The sequence below is a fragment of the Procambarus clarkii genome, chromosome 14 (genome assembly GCF_040958095.1).
Source record: "Procambarus clarkii isolate CNS0578487 chromosome 14, FALCON_Pclarkii_2.0, whole genome shotgun sequence".
NCBI lineage: Eukaryota > Metazoa > Arthropoda > Malacostraca > Decapoda > Cambaridae > Procambarus > Procambarus clarkii.
Window position 1 is genome coordinate 31,196,637 of NC_091163.1, and position 22,320 is coordinate 31,218,956.

The following is a 22,320-nucleotide window of genomic DNA, read 5'->3' on the forward strand; positions in this document are numbered from 1 at the left end:
TTTGAAAGAATTATACATGTACTATAGAAGCAAAGATTCGTCCTATTGAAATAAGGCATAATCTTGGAAAACTGACCCTTTTGGCAAAATTCAAAGTCGCGTATATTCGGAACCTTTTAAACTACAAATGTGAGACAAAAGTCATACAATTTCTCTCAATAAGGTCTCTCAGTGTACCAAATTGCACCAAAATCTGAGATGGTGTGGTAAATTACTAGGGTGAACAGACCTAACTCTCCAAAGAAGCAAGGTAAGAAAGTTTTCTGTCTGAGTAGATTAAGTGGGAAGTTTTCCGTATTAGTAAGAGTAAGGAACATGTGGAAAGCGGTGTAAGAGAAAGCAGCGTCCACTGACAACTTCACGATTATGACGTCACAAAGCTGATGAGATATTTTGCTCCTAGTTCGTCTGTAAGATTTTGAGGTAAATTAAACAAAACAGATGTTGAAGGTTAATTATTTCAAATATACGGTAGGAAATTTGTTGAATAAAAATCAAACTTTTAATTAGTAAAATTAAAATACAGCAGTCAACTTGTCAATAACCATTGCACATGTAATTTATTAAATTTAGAGTTTCTAAAATCTCCTCGGAAAGCCTTGTGCAGTGAACGGTCCTCAAACAAGCAGAGGAGAATGATGACAGGTGAGTTGAATATTCCATGACCAGCAGTTTCCCAGAGGCGGTTATCTTCGTCTTATTGGTAGCTGGGGTGTACGTCTTATTGGTAGCTGGAGTGTACGTCTTATTGGTAGCTGGGGTGAACGTCGTATTGGTAGCTGGGGTGAACGTCTTATTGGTAGCTGGGGTGAACGTCGTATTGGTAGCTGGAGTGTACGTCTTATTGGTAGCTGGGGTGAACGTCTTATTGGTAGCTGGGGTGTACGTCTTATTGGTAGCTAGGGTGAACGTCTTATTGGTAGCTGGGGTGAACGTCTTATTGGTAGCTGGGGTGAACGTCGTATTGGTAGCTGGGGTGAACGTCGTATTGGTAGCTGTGGTGAACGTCTTATTGGTAGCTGGGGTGAACGTCTTATTGGTAGCTGGGGTGAACGTCTTATTGGTAGCTGGGGTGAACGTCGTATTGGTAGCTGGGGTGAACGTCTTATTGGTAGCTGTGGTGAACGTCTTATTGGTAGCTGGGGTGAACGTCGTATTGGTAGCTGGGGTGAACGTCTTATTGGTAGCTAGGTTGTACGTCGTATTGGTAGATTCGCAGTAGATGGTTGATTGCGGGCAGGTGTTCTCCGGCATGCGGTGATCACTAAACGCCTCACCCAGGACTGGTCACGGACATAGCAATTTGATTTGAGGTCCCTCTGCTCACAGAATGCTGTGGGGGGAGGAGTGGACAAATATATATGATACAGTTTGACATAAAATGGCTAAATGAAGATTTATGAACGGATCAGTTTTCACAAATGTATTAATAAACAGAGTATCAACCGTAATCTTAAACCTTAACCAATAAATTATTTGAAACAAAAAGCGAAATTTGTATATTAATTACGGCATAAAGCATATCATTATATGACAGGCGACCATAGTATAGTTTATGAACAATCAATTAACAATCAATTCCAAAAACAAGTCTGGGAGGAAACTGTAATTAAATGAAGAGTCTTGCCAAGATGTAATCAGGTCCAAATAGCATAAATACTTTGTAATATATATATTTACTTCAAAATTAATGAGAAAATCTGTAGGAGACGTGATGAGGGTTCGAATCTTAGCGGAGGGTGTTCCCACGCACACGATCTAGTCGACTAGACCACGACTTGGTATAACAAAATTATACCATGTCGTGGTCCTCTGGAGAGTGTGTATGGGAATCCCACAACATAGGTTCGAACCTTCATCACGGCTCCTACGGATTTGTTCATTGATGCAGCCACGTTAGTGTGACTATTCTCGGTGTTTTAACAACTAATTGTAAATCAAGTTGAGTAACTAAGGCAGTAAACTATAGGTTGAGTAACTAAGACAGTAAACTATAAGTTAAGTAACTAATGCAGTAAACTATAAGTTGAGTAAATAATGCAGTAAACTATAAGTTGAGAATCTAAGGCAGTAAACTATCAGTTTAGTGACTAAGGCAGTAAACTATCAGTTTAGTGACTAAGGCAGTAAACTATCAGCTGAGTATCTAAGGCAGTAAACTATAAGTTGAGTAACTAACACAGTAAACTATGAGTTAAGTAACTAATGCAGTAAACTATAAGTTGAGTAAATAATGCAGTAAACTATCAGTTGAGTATCTAAGGCAGTAAACTATCAGTTTAGTGACTAAGACAGTAAACTATCAGTTGAGTATCTAAGGCAGTAAACTATCAGTTTAGTGACTAAGGCAGTAAACTATCAGTTGAGTAACTAAGGCAGTAAACTATCAGTTTAGTGACTAAGGCAGTAAACTATCAGTTGAGTAACTAAGGCAGTAAACTTTCAGTTTAGTGACTAAGACAGTAAACTATCAGTTGAGTAACTAAGGCAGTAAACTATCAGTTTAGTAACTAAGACAGTAAACTATCAGTTGAGTAACTAAGGCAGTAAACTATCAGTTTAGTGACTAAGGCAGTAAACTATCAGTTTAGTAACTAAGACAGTAAACTATCAGTTGAGTAACTAAGGCAGTAAACTATCAGTTGAGTAACTAAGGCAGTAAACTATTAGTTGAGTAACTAAAGCAGTAACTAATCAGGGGACAAAAGCCCAGGTATTTGTACCAGAGAACTTAACCTGGAAATGATCAAGTGTTATTGTGTCACCAGAGATGCGCTCACCAGGTTCCACGAACACAAACTTTTGTAAAATCTACGTGAAAAGCGTTCTTAACATATATATTATTTTATTTTCTCTAAAGCTACTGTTAATTGTTATAACAAAATAATTTGAATTACAGGTCTCAATTGTATTGATCATAGCATGACAGTTCTTTGTATCGTTTGCTAACACTCAAGAATAGCGGAAATACCCAGTTGTTAGTGAAGACTCTTCTCCCTCACGTGCACCCTGCACGTGGCACGAAGGACACAGTGGCCGACCATCCAGAATAGTGGTTACTTATAGTGTAGAAGAAGAGGATCAGTGGGTTGACAGATGACGTGAACACTTGGCCGGGAACAATGTCCTTGTCGCAGTACCTGAAATGGGAACCTGCAATTATAACCAATCTTGCTGGAGCAAAGTAAAGCAGATGTTGAAGCTAACTTAAAAACCTGCAGCTGACCTTATATAGATTGATGGAGTTGATGTGATGATCAGTAGAGAGATGGAGTTAATTTCAATTACTTTTAAGGAATGGGCAAAAAGTTGAAGGGTTTAGTTGACCTCAAGTACATATATTGAGTTGACCTCATACAGAGATTTGGAATTGTTCTTAGGACGAAAAATAAGAGTTGAAATCAGATATAAATATTAGGTTGACCTCAAGTCGAAACAAACAGTTTGTTGGAAGTTGACAGTTTCTGTTGAAATATTTAATTATTGCAAAGAGCTCTCACAAGAACAAACTCAAAGGTAACAAACACATAAATCTACAGGCAAGTAATATTACTCCATCATACACCTTTCATCATACACCCTACGCCATTCACCCTATGCAATACAACCTCCATCATACACCCTCCATCATACACCTTTCATCATACACCCTTCCGTCATACACCCTATGCCATACAACCTCCATCATACACCCTCCATCATACACCCTCCATCATACACCCTCCATCATACACCCTTCATCATACACCCTACGCCATTCACCCTATGCAATACAACCTCCATCATACACCCTCCATCATACACCTTTCATCATACACCCTCCGTCATACACCCTATGCCATACAACCTCCATCATACACCCTCCATCATACACCCTCCATCATACACCTTCCGTCATACACCCTCCATCATACACCTTCCGTCATACACCCTCCATCATACACCCTCCGTCATACACCTTCCGTCATACACCCTCCATCATACACCCTCCATCATACACCCTCCATCATAAACCCTCCACCATACACCCTCCATCATACACCCTTCATCATAGACCCTCCATCATACACCCTCCATCATACACCTTCCGTCATACACCCTCCATCATACACCTTCCATCATACACCCTCCATCATACACCCTCCGTCATACACCCTCCATCATACACCCTCCATCATACACCTTCCGTCATACACCCTCCGTCATACACCCTCCATCATTCACCCTCCATCATACACCCTCCATCATACACCTTCCGTCATACACCCTCCATCATACACCCTCCATCATACACCTTCCGTCATACACCCTCCATCATACACCCTCCATCATACACCCTCCATCATACACCCTTCATCATACACCCTCCATCATACACCCACCATCATACCCCTTCCGTCATACACCCTCCGTCATACACCCTCCGTCATACACCCTCCGTCATACACCCTCCGTCATTCACCCTCCGTCATACACCCTCCACCATACACCCTCCATCATACACCCTTCATCATACACCCTCCATCATACACCCTCCATCATACACTCTCCATCATACACCCTCCATCATACCCCTTCCGTCATACACCCTCCGTCATACACCCTCCGTCATACACCCTCCGTCATACACCCTCCGTCATTCACCCTCCGTCATACACCCTCCACCATACACCCTCCATCATACACCCTTCATCATACACCCTCCACCATACACCCTCCATCATACACCCTTCATCATACACCCTCCATCATACACCCTCCATCATACACCCTCCATCATACACCCTCCATCATACACCCTCCATCATACACCCTCCATCATACATTCTCCATCATACACCCTCCATCATACACCCTCCATCATACACCCTCCGTCATGCACCCTCCGTCATACACCTTCCGTCATACACCCTCCATCGTACACCCTCCATCATACATCCTCCATCATACACCCTCCGTCATACACCCTCCGTCATACACCCTCCGTCATACACCCTCCATCATACACCCTCCATCATACACCCTCCAACATACACCCTCCATCATACACCCTCCATCATACACCCTCCACCATACACCCTCCATCATACACCCTCCATCATACACTCTCCATCATACACCCTCCATCATACACCCACCATCATACACCCTCCATCATACACCCTCCATCATACACCCTCCATCATACACCCTCCATCATACACCATCCACCATACACCCTCCATCAAACACCCTCCATCAAACACCCTCCATCATACACACTCCATCATACACCCTCCATCATACACCCTCCACCATACACCCTCCATCATACACCCTCCATCATACACCTCCAACATACACCCTCCATCATACACCCTCCATCATACACCCTCCATCATACACTCTCCATCATACACCCTCCATCATACACCCTCCATCATACACCATCCATCATACACCCTCCATCATACACCATCCGTCATACACCCTCCATCATACACTCTCCATCATATACCCTTCATCATACACCCTCCATCATACACCCTCCATTATACACCTTCCGTCATACACCCTCTATCATACACCCTTCATCATACACCCTCCATCATTCACCCTCCATCATACACCTTCCGTCATACACCTTCCGTCATACACCTTCTGTCATACACCCTCCATCATACACCCTCGGTCATACACCCTCCATCATACACCCTCCATCATACACTCTCCATCATACACCCTCCATCATACACTCTCCATCATACACCCTTCATCATACACTCTCCATCATACACCTTCCGTCATACACCTTCCGTCATACACCCTGCCGTACTCACACTCTGTCACTAACGGTGTTGGTGTTCCTGATCTCCAGAAAGTCGATGTAGCAACAAGGAGAACTGTCGCAGTGCAAGGTACGCTGGTACAGCCTGAAGCTCTTGAATGTCAGTCTCGCAAATGTGCACTTGGGAGCCTGGATCACATACACACATCTTGAGCCTGACGAGTGCACATTATATATTATATATATATATATATATATATATATATATATATATATATATATATATATATATATATATATATATATATATATATATATCGTACCTAGTAGCCAGAACGCACTTCTCGGCCTACTATGCAAACCCCGATTTGCCTAATAAGCCAAGTTTTCATGAATTAATATATTTTCTCTATTTTTTTCTTATGAAATGGTAAAGCTACCCATTTCATTATGTATGAGGTCATTTTCTTTATTGGAGTTTTTAACGTAGATATACGACCGAACCTAACCAACCCTACCTAACTTAACCTATCTTTATAGGTTAGGTTAGGTTCCCACACTATCTCATTGCCTGGGAGAGGATTAGAGTTCTGGTTGGTTAAATACCCCAGAATTCCTTCCTCTCTAATGGCTTTGAAGTATGGTGTAGTGGATACAGCGCGCAACTGCCACCTTGTTGGCCAGTGTTCGAGTCCCCTGGTGGGTTGAGTGTCTAAAAAGTTATAAACTTCAGCTAGTGGAACAGGCTAGTCTGTGCATATATATATATATAGTAGATATATAATATATGCATATATATATATATATATATATATATATATATATATATAGTACATATATAGTATATAGTATATATATATATATATATATATATATATATATATATATATATATATATATATATATATATATATATATATGCAGAAAATCCAGAGAGAAATATGAAATGAGGTGAACGTTTCGGCTTGTTAAAGCCTTTGTCAACACCAGACTGATGTTGACAAGTCTGGTGTTGACTAGTCTGGTGTTGACAAAGGCTTTAACAATCCGAAACGTTCACCTCATTTCATATTTCTCTGTGGATTTTCCGCATAAAATGATCAGTGTTTTGTGATCATCAATTGCATATATATATATATATATATATATATATATATATATATATATATATATATATATATATATATATATATATATATATATAGTATATATATATAGTATATATATATAGTATATATATATAGTGTATATATATAGTATATATATATATAGTATATATATATATATATAGTATATATATATATATATATATATATATATATATATATATATATATATATATATATATATATATATATATATAGTATATATATATAGTATATATATATAGTGTATATATATATATAGTATATATATATATATAGTATATATATATATATATATATATATATATATATATATATATATATATATATATATATATATATATATATATATATATATATATAGTATATATATATAGTGTAAATATATATAGTATATATATATATAGTATATATATATATAGTATATATATATATATATATAGTATATATATATATATATATATATATATAGTATATATATAGTATATATATATATATATATATATATATATATATATATATATATATATATATATATAGTATATAGTATATATATATATATATATATATATATATATATATAGTATATAGTATATATATATATATATATGTATATATATATATATATATATATATAGTATATAGTATATATATATATATATATATATATATATATATATATATATTATATATATATATATATATATATATATAGTATATATATATAGTATATATATATATATATATATATAGTATATATATATATATATAGTATATATATATATATATATATATATATATATATATATATATATATATATATATATATATATATATATAGTATATATATATATATATATATATATATATATATATATAGTATATATATATATATATATATATATATATATATATATATATATATATATAGTATATATATATATATATATATATATGTATATATATATATATATATATATATATATGTATATATATATATATATATATATATATATATATATATATATATATATATATATATATATATATGTATATATATATATATAACTGAAAACTCACACCCCGGAAGTGACTCGAACCCATACTGCCAGGAGCAACGCAAACTGGTATGTACAGGGACGCCTTAATCCGCTTGACCATCACGACCGGACATAAGGAAGTGATAGCCGAAGCTATTTGAACCACTTCCCCGCCGGCACTCGGATGGTAATCTTGGGCATAGCATTTTATCAAATCACCTCATTCTTTGGGGCACACGTGAGGAACACAAATGCAAACAAGCCTGAATGGTCCCCAGGACTATATACAACTGAAAACTCACACCCCAGAAGTGACTCGAACCCATACTGCCAGGAGCAACGCAAACTGGTATGTACAGGGACGCCTTAATCCGCTTGACCATCACGACCGGACATAAGGAAGTGATAGCCGAAGCTATTTGAACCACTTCCCCGCCGGCACTCGGATGGTAATCTTGGGACTAGCATTTTATCAAATCACCTCATTCTTTGGGGGCACACGTGAGGAACACAAATGCAAACAAGCCTGAATGGTCCCCAGGACTATATACAACTGAAAACTCACACCCCAGAAGTGACTCGAACCCATACTGCCAGGAGCAACGCAAACTGGTATGTACAGGGACGCCTTAATCCGCTTGACCATCACGACCGGACATAAGGAAGTGATAGCCGAAGCTATTTGAACCACTTCCCCGCCGGCACTCGGATGGTAATCTTGGGCATAGCATTTTATCAAATCACCTCATTCTTTGGGGCACACGTGAGGAACACAAATGCAAACAAGCCTGAATGGTCCCCAGGACTATATACAACTGAAAACTCACACCCCAGAAGTGACTCGAACCCATACTGCCAGGAGCAACGCAAACTGGTATGTACAGGGACGCCTTAATCCGCTTGACCATCACGACCGGACATAAGGAAGTGATAGCCGAAGCTATTTGAACCACTTCCCCGCCGGCACTCGGATGGTAATCTTGGGCATAGCATTTTATCAAATCACCTCATTCTTTGGGGCACACGTGAGGAACACAAATGCAAACAAGCCTGAATGGTCCCCAGGACTATATACAACTGAAAACTCACACCCCAGAAGTGACTCGAACCCATACTGCCAGGAGCAACGCAAACTGGTTTGTACAGGGACGCCTTAATCCGCTTGACCATCACGACCGGACATAAGGAAGTGATAGCCGAAGCTATTTGAACCACTTCCCCGCCGGCACTCGGATGGTAATCTTGTATATATATATTCTTGTATGAATGAGGTGATTTGATAAAATGCTATGCCCAAGATTACCATCCGAGTGCCGGCGGGGAAGTGGTTCAAATAGCTTCGGCTATCACTTCCTTATGTCCGGTCGTGATGGTCAAGCGGATTAAGGCGTCCCTGTACATACCAGTTTGCGTTGCTCCTGGCAGTATGGGTTCGAGTCACTTCTGGGGTGTGAGTTTTCAGTTGTATATAGTCCTGGGGACCATTCAGGCTTGTTTGCATTTGTGTTCCTCACGTGTGCCCCAAAGAATGAGGTGATTTGATAAAATGCTATGCCCAAGATTACCATCCGAGTGCCGGCGGGGAAGTGGTTCAAATAGCTTCGGCTATCACTTCCTTATGTCCGGTCGTGATGGTCAAGCGGATTAAGGCGTCCCTGTACATACCAGTTTGCGTTGCTCCTGGCAGTATGGGTTCGAGTCACTTCTGGGGTGTGAGTTTTCAGTTGTATATAGTCCTGGGGACCATTCAGGCTTGTTTGCATTTGTGTTCCTCACGTGTGCCCCAAAGAATGAGGTGATTTGATAAAATGCTATGCCCAAGATTACCATCCGAGTGCCGGCGGGGAAGTGGTTCAAATAGCTTCGGCTATCACTTCCTTATGTCCGGTCGTGATGGTCAAGCGGATTAAGGCGTCCCTGTACATACCAGTTTGCGTTGCTCCTGGCAGTATGGGTTCGAGTCACTTCTGGGGTGTGAGTTTTCAGTTGTATATAGTCCTGGGGACCATTCAGGCTTGTTTGCATTTGTGTTCCTCACGTGTGCCCCAAAGAATGAGGTGATTTGATAAAATGCTATGCCCAAGATTACCATCCGAGTGCCGGCGGGGAAGTGGTTCAAATAGCTTCGGCTATCACTTCCTTCTGTCCGGTCGTGATGGTCAAGCGGATTAAGGCGTCCCTGTACATACCAGTTTGCGTTGCTCTTGGCAGTATGGGTTCGAGTCACTTCTGGGGTGTGAGTTTTCAGTTGTATATAGTCCTGGGGACCATTCAGGCTTGTTTGCATATATATATATATATATATATATAGTATATATATATATATATATATATATATATATATATATATATATATATATATATATATATATATATATATATATATATATGTCGTACCTAGTAGCCAGAACGCACTTCTCAGCCTACTATGCAAGGCCCAATTTGCCTAATAAGACAAGTTTTCATGAATTAATATATTTTCTCAAATTTTTTTCTTATGAAATGATAAAGCTACCCATTTCATTATGTATGATGTCAATTTTTTTTATTGGAGTTAAAACTACCGTAGATATATGACCGAACCTAACCAACCCTACCTAACCTAACCTAACCTATCTTCAAAGGTTAGGTTAGGTTAGGTAGCCAAAAAAGTTAGGTTAGGTTAGGTTAGGTAGGTTAGGTAGTCGAAATAACATTAATTCATGAAAACTTGGCTTATTAGGCAAATCGGGCCTTGCATAGTAGGCTGAGAAGTGCGTTCTGGCTACTAGGTACGACATATATATATATATATATATATATATATATATATATATATATATGTCGTACCTAGTAGCCAGAACTCACTTTTTGGCCTACTAATCAAGGCCCGATTTGCCTAATAAGCCAAGTTTTCCTGAATTAATATATTTTTTCTAATTTCTTTCTTATGAAATGATAGAGCTACCCATTTCATTATGTATGAGGTCAATTTTTTTTTATTGGAGTTAAAATTAACGTAGATATATGACCGAACCTAACCAACCCTACCTAACCTAACCTAACCTATCTTTATAGGTTAGGTTAGGTAGCCGAAAAAGTTAGGTTAGGTTAGGTTAGGTAGGTTAGATAGTCGAAAAACAATTAATTCATGAAAACTTGGCTTATTAGGCATATCGGGCCTTGCATAGTAGGCATAGAAGTGCGTTCTGGCTACTAGGTACGACATATATATATATATATATATATATATATATATATATATATATATATATATATATATATTATATATATATATATATATATACATTATATATATATATATATATATATATATATATATATATATATATATATATATATATATATATATATACATTTATATATATAAATGTACATATATATATAAATGTATATATATATATATATACATTTTATATATATATATATATATATATATATATATATATATATATATATATATATATATATATATATATATATATATATATATATATATATATGTCGTACCTAGTAGCCACAACGCACTTCTCAGCCTACTATGCAAGGCCCGATTTGCCTAATAAGCCAAGTTTCATGAAATAATGTTTTTTCGAGTACCTAACCTACCTAACCTAACCTAACCTAACTTTTTCGGCTATCTAACCTAACCTAACCTATAAAAATAGGTTAGGTTAGGTTAGGTAGGGTTGGTTAGGTTCTGTCATATATCTACGTTAATTTTAACTCCAATAAAAAAAATTTACTTCATACATTAGGAAATGGGTAGCTTTATCATTTCATAAGAAAAAAATTAGAGAAAATATATTAATTCAGGAAAACTTGGCTTATTAGGCAAATCGGGCCTTGCATAGTAGGCTGAGAAGTGCGTTCTGGCTACTAGGTACGGCATATATATAAATATATATATATATATATTTATATATATTTATATATTTATATATTTATATATATATATATATATATATATATATATATATATATATATATATATATATGTCGTACCTAGTAGCCAGAACGCACTTCTATGCCTACTATTCAAGGCCCGATTTGCCTAATAAGCCAAGTTTTCATGAATTAATTGTTTTTCGACTACCTAACCTACCTAACCTAACCTAACCTAACGTTTTCGGCTACCTAACCTAACCTAACCGATAAAGATAGGTTAGGTTAGGTTAGGTAGGGTTGGTTAGGTTTGGTCATATATCTACAGTAATTTTAACTCCAATAAAAAAAAATTGACGTCATACGTAATGAAATGGGTAGCTTTATAATTTCATAAGAAAAAAATTAGAGAAAATATACTAATTCATGAAAACTTGGCTTATTAGGCAAATCGGGCCTTGAATAGTAGGCATAGAAGTGCGTTCTGGCTATTAGGTACGACATATATATATATATATATATATATATATATATTTATGCGAACAAGCCTGAATGGTCCCCAGGACAATATGCAACTGAAAACTCACACCCCAGAAGTGACTCGAACCCATACTCCCAGGGGCAACGCAACTGGTATGTACAAGACGCCTTAATCCACTTGACCATCACGACCGGACAAAATGAGGTGATAGCCGAGGCTATTTGAACCACCCCACCGCCGGCACTCGGATAGTAATCTTGGGCATAGCATTTTACCAAATCACCTCATTCTTTGGGGCACACGTGAGGAACACAAATGCGAACAAGCCTGAATGGTCCCCAGGACAATATGCAACTGAAAACTCACACCCCAGAAGTGACTCGAACCCATACTCCCAGGAGCAACGCAACTGGTATGTACAAGACCCCTTAATCCACTTGACCATCACGACCGGACAAAATGAGGTGATAGCCGAGGCTATTTGAACCACCCCACCGCCGGCACTCGGATAGTAATCTTGGGCATAGCATTTTACCAAATCACCTTATTCTTTGGGGCACACGTAAGGAACACAAATGCGAACAAGCCTGAATAGTCCCCAGGACAATATGCAACTGAAAACTCACACCCCAGAAGTGACTCGAACCCATACTCCCAGGGGCAACGCAACTGGTATGTACAAGACGCCTTAATCCACTTGACCATCACAACCGGACAAAATGAGGTGATAGCCGAGGCTATTTGAACCACCCCACCGCCGGCACTCGGATAGTAATCTTGGGCATAGCATTTTACCAAATCACCTCATTCTTTGGGGCACACGTGATGAACACAAATGCGAACAAGCCTGAATGGTCCCCAGGACAATATGCAACTGAAAACTCACACCCCAGAAGTGACTCGAACCCATACTCCCAGGGGCAACGCAACTGGTATGTACAAGACGCCTTAATCCACTTGACCATCACAACCGGACAAAATGAGGTGATAGCCGAGGCTATTTGAACCACCCCACCGCCGGCACTCGGATAGTAATCTTGCATTTTACCAAATCACCTCATTCTTTGGGGCACACGTGAGGAACACAAATGCGAACAAGCCTGAATGGTCCCCAGGACAATATGCAACTGAAAACTCACACCCCAGAAGTGACTCGAACCCATACTCCCAGGAGCAACGCAACTGGTATGTACAAGACGCCTTAATCCACTTGACCATCACGACCGGACAAAATGAGGTGATAGCCGAGGCTATTTGAACCACCCCACCGCCGGCACTCGGATAGTAATCTTGGGCATAGCATTTTACCAAATCACCTTATTCTTTGGGGCACACGTGAGGAACACAAATGCGAACAAGCCTGAATGGTCCCCAGGACAATATGCAACTGAAAACTCACACCCCAGAAGTGACTCGAACCCATACTCCCAGGGGCAACGCAACTGGTATGTACAAGACGCCTTAATCCACTTGACCATCACGACCGGACAAAATGAGGTGATAGCCGAGGCTATTTGAACCATCCCACCGCCAGCACTCGGATAGTAATCTTGGGCATAGCATTTTACCAAATCACCTCATTCTTTGGGGCACACGTGAGGAACACAAATGCGAACAAGCCTGAATGGTCCCCAGGACAATATGCAACTGAAAACTCACACCCCAGAAGTGACTCGAACCCATACTCCCAGGAGCAACGCAACTGGTATGTACAAGACGCCTTAATCCACTTGACCATCACGACCGGACAAAATGAGGTGATAGCCGAGGCTATTTGAACCACCCCACCGCCGGCACTCGGATAGTAATCTTGGGCATAGCATTTTACCAAATCACCTCATTCTTTGGGGCACACGTGAGGAACACAAATGCGAACAAGCCTGAATGGTCCCCAGGACAATATGCAACTGAAAACTCACACCCCAGAAGTGACTCGAACCCATACTCCCAGGAGCAACGCAACTGGTATGTATAAGACCCCTTAATCCACTTGACCATCACGACCGGACAAAATTAGGTGATAGCCGAGGCTATTTGAACCACCCCACCGCCGGCACTCGGATAGTAATCTTGGGCATAGCATTTTACCAAATCACCTTATTCTTTTGGGCACACGTAAGGAACAAATGCGAACAAGCCTGAATAGTCCCCAGGACAATATGCAACTGAAAACTCACACCCCAGAAGTGACTCGAACCCATACTCCCAGGGGCAACGCAACTGGTATGTACAAGACGCCTTAATCCACTTGACCATCACAACCGGACAAAATGAGGTGATAGCCGAGGCTATTTGAACCACCCCACCGCCGGCACTCGGATAGTAATCTTGGGCATAGCATTTTACCAAATCACCTCATTCTTTGGGGCACACGTGATGAACACAAATGCGAACAAGCCTGAATGGTCCCCAGGACAATATGCAACTGAAAACTCACACCCCAGAAGTGACTCGAACCCATACTCCCAGGGGCAACACAACTGGTATGTACAAGACGCCTTAATCCACTTGACCATCACAACCGGACAAAATGAGGTGATAGCCGAGGCTATTTGAACCACCCCACCGCCGGCACTCGGATAGTAATCTTGGGCATAGCATTTTACCAAATCACCTCATTCTTTGGGGCACACGTGAGGAACACAAATGCGAACAAGCCTGAATGGTCCCCAGGACAATATGCAACTGAAAACTCACACCCCAGAAGTGACTCGAACCCATACTCCCAGGAGCAACGCAACTGGTATGTACAAGACGCCTTAATCCACTTGACCATCACGACCGGACAAAATGAGGTGATAGCCGAGGCTATTTGAACCACCCCACCGCCGGCACTCGGATAGTAATCTTGGGCATAGCATTTTACCAAATCACCTCATTCTTTGGGGCACACGTGAGGAACACAAATGCGAACAAGCCTGAATGGTCCCCAGGACAATATGCAACTGAAAACTCACACCCCAGAAGTGACTCGAACCCATACTCCCAGTAGCAACGCAACTGGTATGTACAAGACGCCTTAATCCACTTGACCATCACGACCGGACAAAATGAGGTGATAACCGAGGCTATTTGAACCACCCCACCGCCGGCACTTGGATAGTAATCTTGGCATAGCATTTTACCAAATCACCTCATTCTTTGGGGCACACGTGAGGAACACAAATGCGCAATTGTGTTCTTCACGTGTGCCCCAAAGAATGAGGTGATTTGGTAAAATGCTATGCCCAAGATTACTATCCGAGTGCCGGCGGTGGGGTGGTTCAAATAGCCTCGGCTATCACCTCATTATGTCCGGTCGTGATCGTCAAATGGATTAAGGCGTCTTGTACATACCAGTTGCGTTGCTTCTGGGAGTATGGGTTCGAGTCACTTCTGGGGTGTGAGTTTTCAGTTATATATATATATATATATATATATATATATATATATATATATATATATATATATATATATATATATATATATATATATATATATATATTATTAAATATGACCGAAAAAGTAAGATTAATAATTCTAACACGAATTTTCTCAATCTTTCGTACATTACGCTTCACTGTTGGAGGTAAATCAAAAATCACTTCTCCAAAATTCATTTTTATTTCTAGTCTGACGCGACACGGGCGCGTTTCGTGAAACTTATTACATTTTCAAAGACTTCACAAATACACAACTGATTAGAACTTACGTATCTCTGATTTTATATCTACATTTTGAGTGAGGTGGGAGGGGTGATGTGGCATTAACACAAGACAGAACAAGAGGGGATATTAATAGGGTATTAAAAGTATCAACACAAGACAGAACTGAAACAATGGGTATTGAATAGAAGTGTTTGTAGAAAGCCTATTGGTCCATATTTCTTGATGCTTCTATATTGGAGCGGAGTCTTGAGGTGGGTAGAATATAGTTGTGCAATAATTGGCTGTTGATTGCTGGTGTTGACTTCTTGATGTGTAGTGCCTCGCAAACGTCAAGCCGCCTGCTATCGCTGTATCTATCGATGATTTCTGTGTTGTTTACTAGGATTTCTCTGGCGATGGTTTGGTTATGGGAAGAGATTATATGTTCCTTAATGGAGCCCTGTTGCTTATGCATCGTTAAACGCCTAGAAAGAGATGTTGTTGTCTTGCCTATATACTGGGTTTTTTGGAGCTTACAGTCCCCAAGTGGGCATTTGAAGGCATAGACGACGTTAGTCTCTTTTAAAGCGTTCTGTTTTGTGTCTGGAGAGTTTCTCATGAGTAGGCTGGCCGTTTTTCTGGTTTTATAGTAAATCGTCAGTTGTATCCTCTGATTTTTGTCTGTAGGGATAACGTTTCTATTAACAATATCTTTCAGGACCCTTTCCTCCGTTTTATGAGCTGTGGAAAAGAAGTTCCTGTAAAATAGTCTAATAGGGGGTATAGGTGTTGTGTTAGTTGTCTCTTCAGAGGTTGCATGGCTTTTCACTTTCCTTCTTATGATGTCTTCGATGAAACCATTGGAGAAGCCGTTATTGACTAGGACCTGCCTTACCCTACAGAGTTCTTCGTCGACTTACTTCCATTCTGAGCTGTGGCTGAGAGCACGGTCGACGTATGCGTTAACAACACTCCTCTTGTACCTGTCAGGGCAGTCGCTGTTGGCATTTAGGCACATTCCTATGTTTGTTTCCTTAGTGTAGACTGCAGTGTGGAAACCTCCGCCCTTTTCCATGACTGTTACATCTAGAAAAGGCAGCTTCCCATCCTTTTCCGTCTCGTAAGTGAAACGCAGCACGGAACTCTGCTCAAATGCCTCCTTCAGCTCCTGCAGATGTCTGACATCAGGTACCTGTGTAAAAATGTCGTCAACATACCTGCAGTATATGGCCGGTTTCAAGTTCATGTCGACTAAGACTTTTTGCTCGATGGTACCCATGTAGAAGAGTGCAAACAGGACACCTAGGGGAGAACCCATGGCGACCCCATCTACTTGCTTATACATGTGCCCATCCGGGCTCAAGAAGGGTGCCTCTTTAGTACAAGCTTGGAGTAGTTTCCTCAGAATACTTTCTGGCATGTCAAGAGGAGTACAGGCTGGATCACGATACACTCTGTCGGCTATCATTCCGATTGTCTCGTCCACAGGTACGTTGGTAAACAGCGATTCTACGTCCAACGAGGCTCTTATCCCTGTGGCCCGTGTGCCCCGCAGTAAGTCCACAAATTCCTTTGGAGACGTCAGGCTGAAGGCGCAAGGAACATAAGGAGTCAGCAGGCCGTTGAGTCGCTTCGCCAGTCTGTACGTGAGTGTGGGTATCTGGCTAATGATTGGCCGAAGTGGGTTTCCAGGCTTGTGCGTCTTGACATTTCCATACGCATATCCAGGTTTATATTCCCCAATGATCTTTGGCAGGTGGAGTCCGGATTTCTTGGCGTTCACAGTTTCGATCAGTTTGTTGACCTTTGCTTTTAATTCGGCTGTAGTGTCCTTCGTTACCCTTTGGAACTTAGTTTGGTCAGAGAGTATGATGTTCATTTTCGCCAGATATTCGTCTTTTTTAAGAATGACATATATTGGCGACTTATCACCTCTCCTGACAACTATCTCCTTGTTCTCACGAAGGCTTTTAGCTGCCGCTTTAAGCTCGGGGGACAGTATGGTGCTTCTGTAGTTGCCTCGATTCTTTCCTCCTTCTGCAATAAGTTCTGCTTGTAAGGTATCTTTGGTAGTGACCTTCTTTTGTGTCTCGAGGTCGAATATGTTAGGTCGAATTAGAGACACAAAAGAAGGTCACTACCAAAGACACCTTACAAGCAGAACTTATTGCAGAAGGAGGAAAGAATCGAGGCAACTACAGAAGCACCATACTGTCCCCCGAGCTTAAAGCGGCAGCTAAAAGCCTTCGTGAGAACAAGGAGATAGTTGTCAGGAGAGGTGACAAGTCGCCAATATATGTCATTCTTAAAAAAGACGAATATCTGGCGAAAATGAACATCATACTCTCTGACCAAACTAAGTTCCAAAGGGTAACGAAGGACACTACAGCCGAATTAAAAGCAAAGGTCAACAAACTGATCGAAACTGTGAACGCCAAGAAATCCGGACTCCACCTGCCAAAGATCATTGGGGAATATAAACCTGGATATGCATATGGAAATGTCAAGACGCACAAGCCTGGAAACCCACTTCGGCCAATCATTAGCCAGATACCCACACCCACGTACAGACTGGCGAAGCGACTCAACGGCCTGCTGACTCCTTATGTTCCTTGCGCCTTCAGCCTGAAGTCTCCAAAGGAATTTGTGGACTTACTGCATGGCACACGGGCCACAGGGATAAGAGCCTCGTTGGACGTAGAATCGCTGTTTACCAACGTACCTGTGGACGAGACAATCGGAATGATAGCCGACAGAGTGTATCGTGATCCAGCCTGTACTCCTCTTGACATGCCAGAAAGTATTCTGAGGAAACTACTCCAAGCTTGTACTAAAGAGGCACCCTTCTTGAGCCCGGATGGGCACATGTATAAGCAAGTAGATGGGGTCGCCATGGGTTCTCCCCTAGGTGTCCTGTTTGCAAACTTCTACATGGGTACCATCGAGCAAAAAGTCTTATTCGACATGAACTTGAAACCGGCCATATACTGCAGGTATGTTGACGACATTTTTACACAGGTACCTGATGTCAGACATCTGCAGGAGCTGAAGGAGGCATTTGAGCAGAGTTCCGTGCTGCGTTTCACTTACGAGACGGAAAAGGATGGGAAGCTGCCTTTTCTAGATGTAACAGTCATGGAAAAGGGCGGAGGTTTCCACACTGCAGTCTACACTAAGGAAACAAACATAGGAATGTGCCTAAATGCCAACAGCGACTGCCCTGACAGGTACAAGAGGAGTGTTGTTAACGCATACGTCGACCGTGCTCTCAGCCACAGCTCAGAATGGAAGCAAGTCGACGAAGAACTCTGTAGGGTAAGGCAGGTCCTAGTCAATAACGGCTTCTCCAATGGTTTCATCGAAGACATCATAAGAAGGAAAGTGAAAAGCCATGCAACCTCTGAAGAGACAACTAACACAACACCTATACCCCCTATTAGCCTATTTTACAGGAACTTCTTTTCCACAGCTCATAAAACGGAAAAAAGGGTCCTGAAAGATATTGGTAATAGAAACGTTATCCCTACAGACAAAAATCAGAGGATACAACTGACGATTTACTATAAAACCAGAAAAACGGCCAGCCTACTCATGAGAAACTCTCCAGACACAAAACAGAACGCTTTAAAAGAGACTAACGTCGTCTATGCCTTCAAATGCCCACTTGGGGATTGTAAGCTCCAAAAAACCCAGTATATAGGCAAGACAACAACATCTCTTTCTAGGCGTTTAACGATGCATAAGCAACAGGGCTCCATTAAGGAACATATAATCTCTTCCCATAACCAAACCATCGCCAGAGAAATCCTAGTAAACAACACAGAAATCATCGATAGATACAGCGATAGCAGGCGGCTTGACGTTTGCGAGGCACTACACATCAAGAAGTCAACACCAGCAATCAACAGCCAATTATTGCACAACTATATTCTACCCACCTCAAGACTCCGCTCCAATATAGAAGCATCAAGAAATATGGACCAATAGGCTTTCTACAAACACTTCTATTCAATACCCATTGTTTCTGTTCTGTCTTGTGTTGATACTTTTAATACCCTATTAATATCCCCTCTTGTTCTGTCTTGTGTTAATGCCACATCACCCCTCCCACCTCACTCAAAATGTAGATATAAAATCAGAGATACGTAAGTTCTAATCAGTTGTGTATTTGTGAAGTCTTTGAAAATGTAATAAGTTTTACGAAACGCGCCCGTGTCGCGTCAGACTAGAAATAAAAATGAATTTTGGAGAAGTGATTTTTTATTTACCTCCAACAGTGAAGCGTAATGTACGAAAGATTGAGAAAATTCGTGTTAGAATTATTAATCTTACTTTTTCGGTCATATTTAATAATATATGTCTACAGGAAAGACTGCTACCAAAATATACTAATATATATATATATATATATATATATATATATATATATATATATATATATATATATATATATATATATATATATATATATATTTATATATATATTTATATATATATATTTATATATATATGTTTATATATATATATTTATATATATATATATTTTTATATATATATTTATATATATATATTAATATATATATATTTATATATATATATATTTATATATATATATATATATATATATATATATATATATATATTATATATATATATATATATATATATATATATATATATATATATATATATATATATTTATATATATATATATATTTATATATATTTATATATATATATGTCGTACCTAATAGCCAGAACTCACTTCTCAGCCTACTATTCAAGGCCCGATTTGCCTAATAAGCCAAGTTTTCATGAATTAATGTTTTTTCGTCTACCTAACCTACCTAACCTAACCTAACCTAACTTTTTTTGGCTACCTAACCTAACCTTACCTATAAATATAGGTTAGGTTAGGTTAGGTAGGGTTGGTTAGGTTCGGTCATATATCCACGTTAATTTTAACTCCAATAAAAAAAAATTGACCTCATACATAGAGAAAAGGGTTGCTTTATCATTTCATAAGAAAAAAATTATAGTAAATATATTAATTCAGGAAAACTTGGCTTATTAGGCAAATCGGGCCTTGAATAGTAGGCTGAGAAGTGAGTTCTGGCTACTAGGTACGTCATATATATATTTATATATATATATATATATATATATATATATATATATATATATATATATATATATATATATATATATATATATTTATATATTTATATATATATATATATATATATATATATATATACATTTATATATACATTTATATATATATATATATATAATTTATATAAATATATATAAATATATAAATATATACATTTATATATATATATATATATATATATATATATATATATATATATAATTTATATAAATATATATAAATATATATATATATATATATAAATATATATATATATATATATATATATATATATATATATATATATATATATATATATATATATATATATTATATATATAAATATTATAAATATATATATAATATATAATATATTTATAAATATATAAATATATATATATATGTATTTATATATATTTATATATAAACTAAATTCCAAAGGGTAACGAAGGCACTACAGCCGAACTGAAAGCAAAGGTCAACAAATTGATCAAAACTGTGAACGCCAAGAAATCTGGACTCCACCTGCCAAAGATTATTTGGGAATATAAACCTAGATATGCATATGGAAATGTCAAGACACACAAGCCTGGAAACCCACTTCAGCCAATCATCAGCCAGATACCCACACCCACGTACAGACTGGCGAAACGACTCAACGGCTTGCTGACTCCTTATGTCCCTTGCACCTTCAGCCTGAAGTCTCTAAAGGAATTTGTTGACTTGCTGCGGGGAACACGGGCCACAGGGATAAGAGCCTCGTTGGACGTAGAATCTCTGTTTACCAACGTACCTGTGGATGAAACAATCGGGTTGATAGCCGACAGAGTGTACCGTGATCCGGCCTGTACTCCTCTTGACATACCAGAAAACAGTCTAAGGAAACTAAAGAGGCACCCTTCTTGAGCCCGGATGGACACATGTATAAGCAAGTAGATGGGGTCGCCATGGGTTCTCCCCTTGGTGTCCTGTTTGCAAACTTCTACATGGGTACCATCGAGCAAAAAGTCTTAGTCGACATGAACTTGAAACCGGCTATATACTGCAGGTATGTTGACGACAGTTTTACACAGGTACCTGATGTCAGACATTTGCAGTTGCTGACGGAGGCATTTGAGCGGAATTCTGTGTTGCGTTTCATTTACGAGATGGAAAGGATGGGAAGCTGCCCTTTCTAGATGTAACAGTCAGGGAAAGGAGCGGAGTTTTCCACATTGCAGT

The 22,320-nt window shown here is 39.0% G+C and overlaps 1 protein-coding gene across 1 annotated transcript in view; it reads right to left on the reverse strand.

Annotated features, from left to right (window-relative positions):
• Positions 1–440: 440 nt before the first annotated feature.
• LOC123771020 (protein SpAN-like) overlaps positions 441–22,320 on the reverse strand; it is a 137,734-nt gene continuing 115,854 nt past the window's right edge. The window contains exons 9-11 of the mRNA XM_069324431.1: positions 5,820–5,982; positions 2,972–3,140; positions 441–1,333 (exon numbers count right to left, since the gene is read on the reverse strand). Of these exons, the coding sequence (XP_069180532.1) occupies positions 2,999–3,140; positions 5,820–5,982 (305 nt within the window). The 3' untranslated portion in view covers positions 441–1,333; positions 2,972–2,998. The remainder of the gene's footprint in view (positions 1,334–2,971; positions 3,141–5,819; positions 5,983–22,320) is intronic.